Consider the following 10,732-nt stretch of genomic DNA (forward strand, 5'->3'; position numbering starts at 1 on the left):
AGGCTGTTCGACTACATCCTCTTGGTTTCTGACGTTCGTTTGAGGATTGTCTAACGGTATCTGGTTTATCGTAGGCTCTTCCTGGACCGCTACCGCTGGGTTATGAATCACTTGTTCTCTGTGTCGAGTTTGAGGGACTCCAAAGAAATCAGCAATGCGCGTCATTTGCGCTGCCAACACTTGGTTTGTTTGAGTGGTGTTTTGTATTAGTGGATTAAACACCGCTCCCATTTGTTGCGTCAACATTTGGACCATATCATGATTACTCTCGTCCATCTGCTGTCTAATCACTTGCGCAGAATTATTTGTTATCGGCGGCACGTAAAATGGTTGTTGATTCAGTCTACTCACGTTTCCAGCATATCCTGACCCTTGTAAGGGTGAAGACACGTTGGCCATTGAATCTGAATATACTAACGGGGAATTATGTAAACTTGCCATCACCGAAGTTGGCATTCCGAAGGGCTGTTCCCTACCAGGCGGAGGCATGGTGAAATTCGTTACAAAAGGCCTGCAAGTGTTTCCCACAGGGGGGGGGGTGTCCCAATGGGCATTTGTTGTGCCCTGAAGGACGAACTAGGCGCGTTTTGTGACATCGAAACCGCTGGTATTGACCCCGCTGACGAAGGTACAGCCTCTGACACAGGGACCGATCCTATATTGCCTTCTGTCGAAGGGACAGGGTTAGATACTGGGATGGATTCGTTAGGATTATTTGGCTGGTTCGCCATTTTCCTTACTCTTGTTCTTTTAGGTATTTCTACTTCGGACACGGCTAATTTACCGCTTCTCAGTCTCATACAATGAAGAACAAATTTTGATTAGTGATTATCTAACTTTCTAAATTTTCTGCACAGTCCCACTGGGCGTGCCAATTTGTTCGCTGTGAAATTTGGCGAACAACCTCTGGTTTACCAAAACTTGTAGAATTGGGTCACTTGCAGGATCAACCACACAAATCCTAGGACATGTGCAGATTTAGATGGTCTTGAAGATGTCTAAAATCACTTTCATATCTTTCATTTCTGTTCCCTAAGTGTTTTACGTCGAAATATGTTGATTAAAATGTTAAGTAGATGTAGATTTAACAAGATAAAGTAAATGGCAGAATTTAACTGATGAAATGTAAAGTATCGAAAAGTAGAAAGTGCAGAAAGATAAATGACTGGAAAACATAAAAGGAATTGGTAAAGAACTTTGAACTTTATAAAATAAACTTTGAAAGAATTGGTGTTTGTTTACACATACATTTTCCAAATATGACTCTTTTCTCTCACACGGGTACTTTGAGTGTTTTCAGGAATTTTGTATAAGTAATTTTTCACACACTTTTTAGATAATAACTACCCTATATATACACAAATAACATAACTGTCATTAACGACTAAATCCTAAAACTACGACACATGGCTTTCCTCCTTTCGCCAGATGCTTCCACGCGTCTTCTGCCAAACGTCACAACTTTTTAAACTCAAATTTATACATTAAGTCGAAATGACGCCTTCCTTCAGGATTTTTGTCGAATTATCAACATACTGCAATGTCTTCCGTGTCTTGTCGAAAGTGCTTTTCTAGTTGCAAATATCTTTGTCGAAATATCAAAACTTCCATTTTGTCGAAGTGTCGAATCAACACTTATCAACCAAATCGTTCCAATCCATGTCATCATTTGTCGAAAAAATCATTTCTTACACCAAATCTCATGGCGTCGAAAACGCACGTATACACATTTATGACAGAAGTTATAGTAGTTCTGACTCTTGAGACTATAGTTATAGAGATAGTAACCTTGTTTTTTTCCTATTTCTTTCCCATGATAAATAGTATCGTCAATGGTAGCTAACAATACCAGTCACTTCGGTGGGGGTGTACCTATAATTTAGATGAGTTTGATAAAAATGATTATGAGTTAGATGAAAATTATAGGTCCAACGATGAGGTGTACCTATACTTTAGAGAGTTAGATGAAAATGATTATGTAATAGAACTCGGATACAATAGAGGATTTTTGAGATATGAATACATTGTGTAGCAAATTCAAGGCAACTTGAAAGGAGAGTCAACTAGAATCTCGTAGAGTTAGGAATGTTTGAGATTTATGATTGGAGTTATAGTAGTTATGACTCTTGAGACTATAGTTATACAAATATTAACCTTGTTTTCCCTATTTCTTTCCTATGACAAATAGGATCGTTAGAGGTAGCTAGCAGTACTAGACACTTCGATGGAGGTGCTGATGATATTCAGACCCTTTACACTAGTAAGGCAACAATGGCTTCATTTCCTAAGGGCCTATAAAAGTTTGCTATTAGTGATAAAAGAAATGTTATATAAGAGACATGTAACGAGGGTGAAAGGGTCAATATGATGATACCTCAAAAAAAAGATGGTGAGTTATTTTACATCTCCCATCTTGTCATGTAGGACCTAGAAGTGGGGATTCCCTTTACCATGTTTGAACCTCAGGTCCTTAAGACCATTAATGTCGCCCCTCCCAAATAGAATCAAATAGTTAGGCCTTTATCAAGGGGTTATAGATCATAGAAATCACACCCACACTAGGCATCTTTTTCTCATTTTATGAAACCAAGTGCGTAGAGAAATGTAGTTAGGTGTCCATATTCGTCAAATTATAAAAACTGGAAGGATTAATTCATGAGGGTACAAGGAAAAGGGGAGCGCTTAATGTCCATATTTAATGAGACCAATGATCACTAGTTTCCCTTTCATTTGACGAGTAACCCCGTTCCGGTAAACTATTTCCACTGTGACCTCCTAAGGGAGACGGAAAGAGTGACCGTCGAGTCCGATAGGTATTATGTATTATGAAATCTAGGGAGGTGGTGGAGTACGACCAGAGCGATATGAATGACAAAAAGTGTTATGTACATCTGAATGTTCTGACTAGTGTGATTATTTTATATAAATTTATTTTTTATCTATTTCCAAAGAGGATGACACACATGTATGTATTTGAGAAGAAGGCTCGGCACGCGAAGAAGAGGGTCGTTCGGGATGAGGTGTGGTCTCCCAAACCCAAAAGCAGTCCCCCATACTTGATAATCCAGGGTAAAAAGAAGTCAAAGTCGGTCAAGGATGAGTCTATAATTTGAGTCATACCCATTACCGGCGTGAAGCCGGGAGCGGTTGATGTGACTAGGTCTCTAATATAGGATAAAAAATACAAGTTTTCTATAGATAAAGACATTGTTAATCTGGAGGCGGGGACTTGCATAGACCTAGATAAGGTATCGTCTCAAGGGACCGCTTTGTCTGCTCCTTTGGGGAGCAAGATTTCACCATCTCTTTTGAATGAAGATTTTAATGTCATACGCTTTGTACCCGAAGAAGTTGTGAAATTTGGAAAGAAAATGCAAACAGGAAAAATAAGTTGTCACTAGAGTTCAGAGAAGGATTATCGGAGTTGGCAAAAAAAGAAAATAATAGTTTGCACAAAGGTGAAACGTAATATGAAAAGAGAAACGATATATATATCATGTGGCAAGGGAGGCTAATCAAAGGTCTAGAACAAAGGAAGACAAGAAGACAAAAATTAACTGACAAGATTCAACTTGAGATCACAACCGCACTCGAGTGAACTTGAGTACCCTAAAATATAACGTTACCCTTACCCTGGGATTTTAAGGCCGCGTGGAAGAATATCCGTGTGAAATGTTTCAGTGGAAATACTTGTATTTAGTGCGTGTATTTCCAAGGTTACTTGTTCCCCCTCTATAAGCCTTTCCACTTCTGCATGATTGAAATTCGTCACGAGGACCATGATCAAATTGGGACAACGACCTAGTACTCTGAAAAGTCTCTTCATTCCTATCTAATGACAGACTTTGGGGGAAACTGTCTAAGACCGACCACATACCCAAGGGGAGTAAAACCCAGTCACTGTGGCACATAGTCCAAGGCACTAGCAACTCATATCCCTCACCACCATCAGATATAATCGGATGACATCCCACGTTAGGCTCTTGATCACAAGGGAACAACTTTAACCGCTCACATTATATAATCTCCAACACGCTCCATTTCAGATACTTTCTCATTCACACACTCAACTTATTTTCTCACTCATCTACTAATTTGGACGTTGGAGTGTTAACTTAGGAGGTCCACCCCGTTCCCCACTATGTCGTACCGGAAATTCAGTCTACCACATCAGAAATCAAGTCTGTCAAATCTCCACATATTTCTAGTTCCAATACGAAATAAAAAAAAATTAATAAACAATATTGTGGATTGTGTACAATCTAGTTGACTTGTTCTCAATAGTCATTGGCCTCTCGTGTTCAACTTATTTCTCCATTTTTTTAAGGCATTTTTTTATTTTTCTTATTCATGTATGCTCTATCTCTTCGTAACGTGGCTTCATGCCAATAGTGATTTTAAATAGAGGTGTAACTAATAAGACACAAATAAAATATTAAATTATCGAGTTCTATTGAATTTGGACGACCTTCATGAACCTCATTAGGTTTTCAAAATTCTATTAATTGGCATTCAATTGTCTTTGTACTCATGTGGCCTTAATTTTAACTAATATGCTACTGGTATTTATTTTACGTGTAAACAAATACCTTTTTATTGGTTGGCCTTGAGCTGTGAGGCTATGAGACATACGACTAAATGGACAAAACTCATTAATTCTTGTCGATTTGCTTCTACAAATGGCTTAACATGAATTGAGGGCTCTTCACTCTTGCTATTTCTTTTTTATGATAGGTTTTCTTAGACCACCTCCGGTGGTGGTTCTTTCAATGGGTTTGCCAGCATGGCATCCATCTTTTCACTTTTTCTAGTTTCAAGCATATGCCAACGTGTGGAACAGTGTAATATGAAGCAACGGTTCCTTGAATGGTTTTAATTAATATAAAATTTAATTAATATAAATACTAAAATTAAAGTTGTGAGATTATTATTTTAATTAATATAAAATTTAATATGAATAAAATATTAATATATAAAATAAAATTGTGAGATCCAATCTGAATTTTTCAGAATTACACCATTGGAGTGAAAAAGTAGTTGGGTTGCTTCAAGCTGACGTGACTTAATAGGTCCCACAAAGAACCCAAAAATGAGTTCACGGTTGGAGATGCTCTTTAAGAACAACTAGTATAGATTTTCTTATTATTATTTTATTAATTGTATAAGCTTTTGATCATTAGCAGAACAAGCTATGAGAATCTAGTCAAATAGCAATGGATGCACACTTCTCCAAGAGAAACGAAATCAATTTGTGTACTAATTTAAATTTGGCACAAACCCATGAAACCTAAATCTGAAAATCAACATGAATATTAGAATTTAAAACGAAACATTCTCTCTATTTGATCGAAAAAACTAGTGTTCGAGTAGAAAAAACATAAATATTTCTTTAAGAGATCAATATGAACAGATTAAATACAGGAATTCACCTAATGATTAAGAGATAACCACTCAAGTTCTAAGTTTAATTCTCCACATTCCACATTCTGAAGCTTGATTAACATATCTTGTTTAACCTTACCATCAATGATATTGACTATGCTATCTTCTACAAGTGCATTGTCATTTGATTTCAGCCACTTTCCTATTTGCATATCATCAAACATTCCAGCATCTCCAAATGCGATTGCAGATGTTATCAGAGGTTGAAGATCAATCTCTGCTTCTCCCATTATATCATCCGCCGAAAAAATATCATGATCAAATACCTTCTGCATTACAATCAACCTAGTTAGTTGTTAATATAAAGTCATGACATTTTCATTTATAAGCTGCGGTAAAATTTAACCTTACCAAACTTATCGATCCAAATTGCTCAGGAACCGACAACATAAGTTCTTCGTTCCAGACTGGATTCAAATTACTCTTTACCACGGCCGTCTGAACGGTCTGAATGCAATATCAACATATATCATTCTTCAGCTAAAAATAATAGTAATAATTTCCGAAAATTTTATGCTAATGAAAACAATCAACCTGTTGGCCAAGCTTCAAAATGACGTAGGGATCGCTTGTCATCATATCTCTGATTGCTAAATTTGTGCCTTTGACCACTTTCACTTTCAACATTCCAATGAATTCTACCATTCCTTCCTATTTCCAACATCAATATCAATCAAACATCCATGAAAGTCACTTATGAAAACAATTTCATTTCATTTACTAATGGTGTAGTAAAGTTGGATTCATCAAGCATGCCTCGTCTATACGAAATTAATTTGATTAGACGACTTTCGTCTAAACGCAACAATATGCTAGTACACATAAATATGCTAATTCAACTATGGTACACACAAACATATATTTAATCAAAGGGAACATATATAATTACCATTTTCTTTGAACCACTTGTAGTTCGAAAGCTATCCATTAACGTTTTGGCGAAACTTGATTGACGACTGCTTTTTGTTGATTTTGTTGATTTTGTTGATACTATACGCAGACTATGTTTCAAAAATTCTTGACTCTCATACTTTGACCTGGAATCATAAATGCCACTATTACAATGCCACTCTTAACGCAAACATTACGGGATCGGTGCCAATGTTGATGCTAACTTGAACAATTTCACAATGTGTAAATTAGTAAATGCTTAACCAAGCAAAATGGATTGTGGTTAAAAAGAGTAACACACAAGAAGAGTAGAAAATAAACAAAATAAATACAAAAAAAAGAACAAAATTTGAGTTGAATAAAAAAGAACAAAAGGTTGAGAGGATAAAAATTCATTGCGATATCTTTTGCGTAACTTATGGTGACAAAAAGGATAACAGGTTTATAAAATAAGCGAGATGACACTTTCTAAGTCATAGAATTTTGGGTTGGGTCTAACTCAACCTTGCAAAACTGGCTTGTAGGCGAGGATTCACTCCATTTATAAACATATGTTCTGACCATCTCTCCTCCAACAAGGACTCTTAAGAGTAAGCATGTCTAACCTGATGAATTTTGCACGTTCCTCGTGACTGGCATCTGGTCCAGGCTTTGTATATCCTTCTGGAATATAAGCCTCATAAATCGAATTTGCAGAAGCATTTCCTCCAACTTCCATCATTGCATCTATTTCATCACCAGACCATTCATCCAATGTCACCGACAAAATCTGACAAGGAAAAAGGAAACGTCTCAATGCTTTATTGCATAACCAAATCCGACATCTATGCCACCATTAACTTGATAGACACAATTCATTAAAAACAATGAAAATGACATATACTATGTATAAATGTATGTATATATACTATTAGTTTTTCAATTATGTCAAGACAGGAAATCAATTAATTATTTTTCATCAATAACAAGAAAATGTTTTGAACTAAAAGATCATGAATGAGTGAGTACCCTTGATATATGAGTACCAAGACTTCTGTGCACACCACAGCATTTTAAGCATACAAAAACCCCAATATTGGCTGACCTGAAAAAGCAGTTCAAGAAATTAAATTCAGCTAAGAAAAGCTAATATACTTTCTACATATTACATCCAAGAAAATGTTATTTGGATAAGCAATTACAAAGATGTCTCATAATCCCTTTACAGAAAGAAAAAAAAACACGACACTGAATCTTCGTTTAAAGAAAAAAAGGTTTTGGATAATTGAATAAACTTACGCCCATTTAGGATCCGGAGAACCACAATCAGCGCAAAAACGATTATCTTTTTGAACCAATAAATCCTTCAATCTTTTTTTACCTGTAAGAGACCTGCCAATCATTCAACCTCTCAAGGAAAAACTAAACCAAAACGGCTTTGCATTTCACAAGTAGACATATGAGAATATATACATAATACATTGACTTTTGATAAGGGTAATAAACTAGTTAAACGCAAGAGAATATCGCATAATGAAAAAATCATAACATACTTGAGACAGGCCTCCCGAATTCCAAACGTCTATTCATCGACATCCTTGAAATCCTCTAACACCTCTCAAGTTAATCTACCTGAGAAAGTACACTTAGCAACATAAAAATCGAAAGAATTTCTACAATAATGACAACCGATAAGGCTTCTCCAACAAGAAAAAGTAAACAAATATAAAGTTTCAAGGATAATATATATAACTAATTAATGCTGGCAACAGACTAATTCCACTGCATGGTGGGAAGACTAATTCCATTGCAGCCTTTGCAGCCTGAGGGCTAATCATGTCAATTTTCTCAAAAGAGAATAAAGATCAATTTACAATTCATAAACAACACACACCCATGTGGGAGTTTTTCATTTTTTATTGAGTGGTTGGTCTATAAATAAAAAAAGTCAGATTTTTGTTTGAATTAGCAGACATCAAAATTGTTTGGTCGCATGTGTTAAAAAGTAAACATTCAACAACCGCATAAGACTTAACACAAGCATTATGCATGCAATTTTTGCTCACAACCAAACAACAACAAAAACAAAAACAATGATGGGAGGGAATTGGGAACCCTCTTCAATCATCAACCAAATATTAAATTTGAGATTTTGTTTTTCAATTACAATGAATTAGATAAGAATGTGTATGTTTGAAAAAAATTATTAGAATTCATGAAAGATTAACATTTGCATTGATGTGGTTAAGAAATGAATGAAGAATAATAGAAAATGAATAGAGAGAAAAGAGAAAGAAATTACCGGTGAATGAAGGAATTGAAAAGTGCATGATGTCGGATGGAAGAGATAGAGGTAGGAAAAAGGTGGCGACATTTTTTCTATGTCTGATTTAGTTGGCATTGTTTTGTAACAATGATTTCTTTATTTGTAAGGGTGTTCAAGTTTTTGTTTTCTTACTGTTTTTCTTTAGTTGAATTTAAGTAAAAAGAATAAGAAATATAATTTATTTTATATCAAAAAATTGTGTTTTCTTATGAAAAAAAAAATATTATTATTATTAGTAGTATTAGTATTAGTATTTTTAATATAATAACATTTATATTTTTCATATTATCCAATATTTATTTAAAGTTTTATTTTATTTGTGTTGACAAATATGCAATTTTTTTTTTCTTTTAGACTTTTGTGGGTAATAATTTCAATATATCTTTTTTCCCCGTGCAAAACCAAATGAAATCTAACTTAAATGTGAATTTGGATTACACTTTAATATCATTTTTTAATCCACATTCAAGACTAAAATCAACAACACCAATTACATCCCTCAAATTGATAAAGTGTTCAATCTTGATAGCTTTAGTCAGCATATCTGCAAGTTGTTTCTGAATGCTACAGTGAACAATTTCAAGCACTATATTTTGAACCTGATTGCGCAGAAAATGGAACTTCGTGTCAATGTGCTTGCTTCTTCCATGCAACATTGGATTCTTTGTAAGGCGTATAGTTGATTTGTTGACAATCATCAACCTCACAGGCTTGCTCACCTTGATCTTCAGATCCTGCAATAAGTTCATAATCCAAACAACTTGACACACACACAAAACACCTGCAATGTACTTAGCTTCACAAGTTGACAATGCAACTATTGGTTACTTATTGGAGCACCAATAAATGACACCTCCTAGATACTTGAAGAAATATCCATAAGTACTTCTTCTGTCAAATCTGTCTCCATACAAATCAGAGTCTGAATAACATATCGGCTCTAAATGAAATTTAACACCAGAAGGGAACAAGACTCTATACCTCAGAGGCCTCTTAATATACCTTAGTATCCTAACAGTAGCTTGGTGATGTGACCACTTTGGTTTGTTCATAAACCTATTCATCATTCCAGTTGCATATCAGATGTCAGGTTTGATGTTAAATTTATAACTCAATAAGCCCACCAACTGTTTACAAGTTGTAGCACCTACATCATCAGAATCCAACTTGTGATTTGTTTCAGTATGTGTGATTGCAAACTTGCAATTTGTTAGCTCAAATCTCTTCAGAAGCTCAAGTTTATACTTCAACTGATGCAAAATTATACCCTTATTAAAGTATAAAATGCTCATCCCTATAAAATATATTAGATTTCTTAGATTAGTCATCTCAAACTCATTCATCAACACCTTATTGAACTTGACTATCTCATATGAACAACTCCTTGTTAATAATATGTCATCAACATAGAGACACACCAGAATTATACTACTATCAGATGTATGCTGAACATAAACACCATACTCCATCTCACATTTTCTGAATTCTTGACGCTTGAAAAATGAATCAATATTCAGATTGCAAGCTCTACGAGCTTGTTTCAGTCCATACAAGGTTTTATGAAACTTGTACACCATCCCTTCCTGATTCTTTTTCATAAATCCAGGAGGTTGTGACACATAAACTTTCACTTGTAAAGGTCCATTCAGAAATGCAGATTTCACATCTAAATGCATCATAGACCAATTTCTATTAGCAGTTATATCAATCACCAATCTGATTGTTTCATGCCTAGATACAGGTGCAAACACCTCAGATTAATCTAATCCAAATTTCTATAAAAATCCTCTAGCTACTAACATTTCTTTGTGTTTTCCAGTTGATCCATTTGACTTTAGTCTTAACTTGTAAACTCATCTCACACTAATGACTTTCTTGTTCTTTCAAAGCTCAGTAAACTCCTAAGTTTGGTTTCTTTATATAGCCTCGAGTTCTTCTTTCATGACCTTCAGCTACACTTTATTATTGAGAGAATCTTTAGTACTAACTAGTTCATAGTCTACCAACATGGCACACGGCTTCCCCTTTAGAGTCTATCTCAGTATCTCGTAACATGCCAAACTCTGCAAATCTTCTTGGTATTTGTCTGATTCT

At 35.1% G+C, this 10,732-nt stretch overlaps 2 protein-coding genes across 3 annotated transcripts; both read right to left on the reverse strand.

Moving 5' to 3' along the window:
• Positions 1-5,288: 5,288 nt before the first annotated feature.
• On the reverse strand, positions 5,289-8,735 carry LOC127106622 (ADP-ribosylation factor GTPase-activating protein AGD12). 2 transcript variants are annotated; one of them, XM_051043919.1, is made up of 9 exons: positions 8,615-8,735; positions 7,866-7,944; positions 7,612-7,693; positions 7,342-7,417; positions 6,939-7,102; positions 6,332-6,479; positions 5,977-6,093; positions 5,794-5,889; positions 5,289-5,711 (listed from the first exon to the last, which is right to left on the reverse strand). In XM_051043919.1, exons 2-9 carry the CDS (start codon positions 7,906-7,908, stop codon positions 5,430-5,432), a joined length of 1,008 nt encoding a protein of 335 aa, XP_050899876.1. In that variant the 5' UTR covers positions 7,909-7,944; positions 8,615-8,735; the 3' UTR covers positions 5,289-5,429. The 2 variants fall into 2 exon arrangements, with proteins under 2 accessions (XP_050899876.1, XP_050899877.1); XM_051043920.1 differs by lacking the exon at positions 8,615-8,735 and adding an exon at positions 8,066-8,549.
• Positions 8,736-9,072: 337 nt separating this feature from the next.
• Positions 9,073-10,215, reverse strand: LOC127102305 (uncharacterized). The gene is made up of 3 exons (XM_051039686.1): positions 10,057-10,215; positions 9,763-9,888; positions 9,073-9,372 (listed from the first exon to the last, which is right to left on the reverse strand). The coding sequence occupies exons 1-3, from the start codon at positions 10,213-10,215 to the stop codon at positions 9,073-9,075; spliced, it is 585 nt and encodes a 194-aa protein (XP_050895643.1).
• Between the last annotated feature and the right edge of the window lie 517 nt (positions 10,216-10,732).

The sequence above is a fragment of the Lathyrus oleraceus genome, chromosome 7 (genome assembly GCF_024323335.1).
Source record: "Lathyrus oleraceus cultivar Zhongwan6 chromosome 7, CAAS_Psat_ZW6_1.0, whole genome shotgun sequence".
Lineage (NCBI taxonomy): Eukaryota > Viridiplantae > Streptophyta > Magnoliopsida > Fabales > Fabaceae > Lathyrus > Lathyrus oleraceus.

Coding starts and splice junctions, on each gene's coding strand:
- LOC127106622 (XM_051043919.1), bottom strand. CDS start 7,908: ATGTCGATGAATAGACGTTTGGAATTCGGGAGGCCTGTCTCAA. Junction 6,094..6,331: donor CAAGTGGTTCAAAGAAAATG/GTAATTATATAT, acceptor TGTTGGAAATAG/GAAGGAATGGTAGAATTCAT. Junction 5,890..5,976: donor TTTTGAAGCTTGGCCAACAG/GTTGATTGTTTT, acceptor TATTGCATTCAG/ACCGTTCAGACGGCCGTGGT.
- LOC127102305 (XM_051039686.1), bottom strand. CDS start 10,215: ATGGTGTACAAGTTTCATAAAACCTTGTATGGACTGAAACAAGCTCGT. Junction 9,889..10,056: donor CTGATAGTAGTATAATTCTG/GTGTGTCTCTAT, acceptor ATTTTGCATCAG/TTGAAGTATAAACTTGAGCT. Junction 9,373..9,762: donor CTACAACTTGTAAACAGTTG/GTGGGCTTATTG, acceptor AACTTATTGCAG/GATCTGAAGATCAAGGTGAG.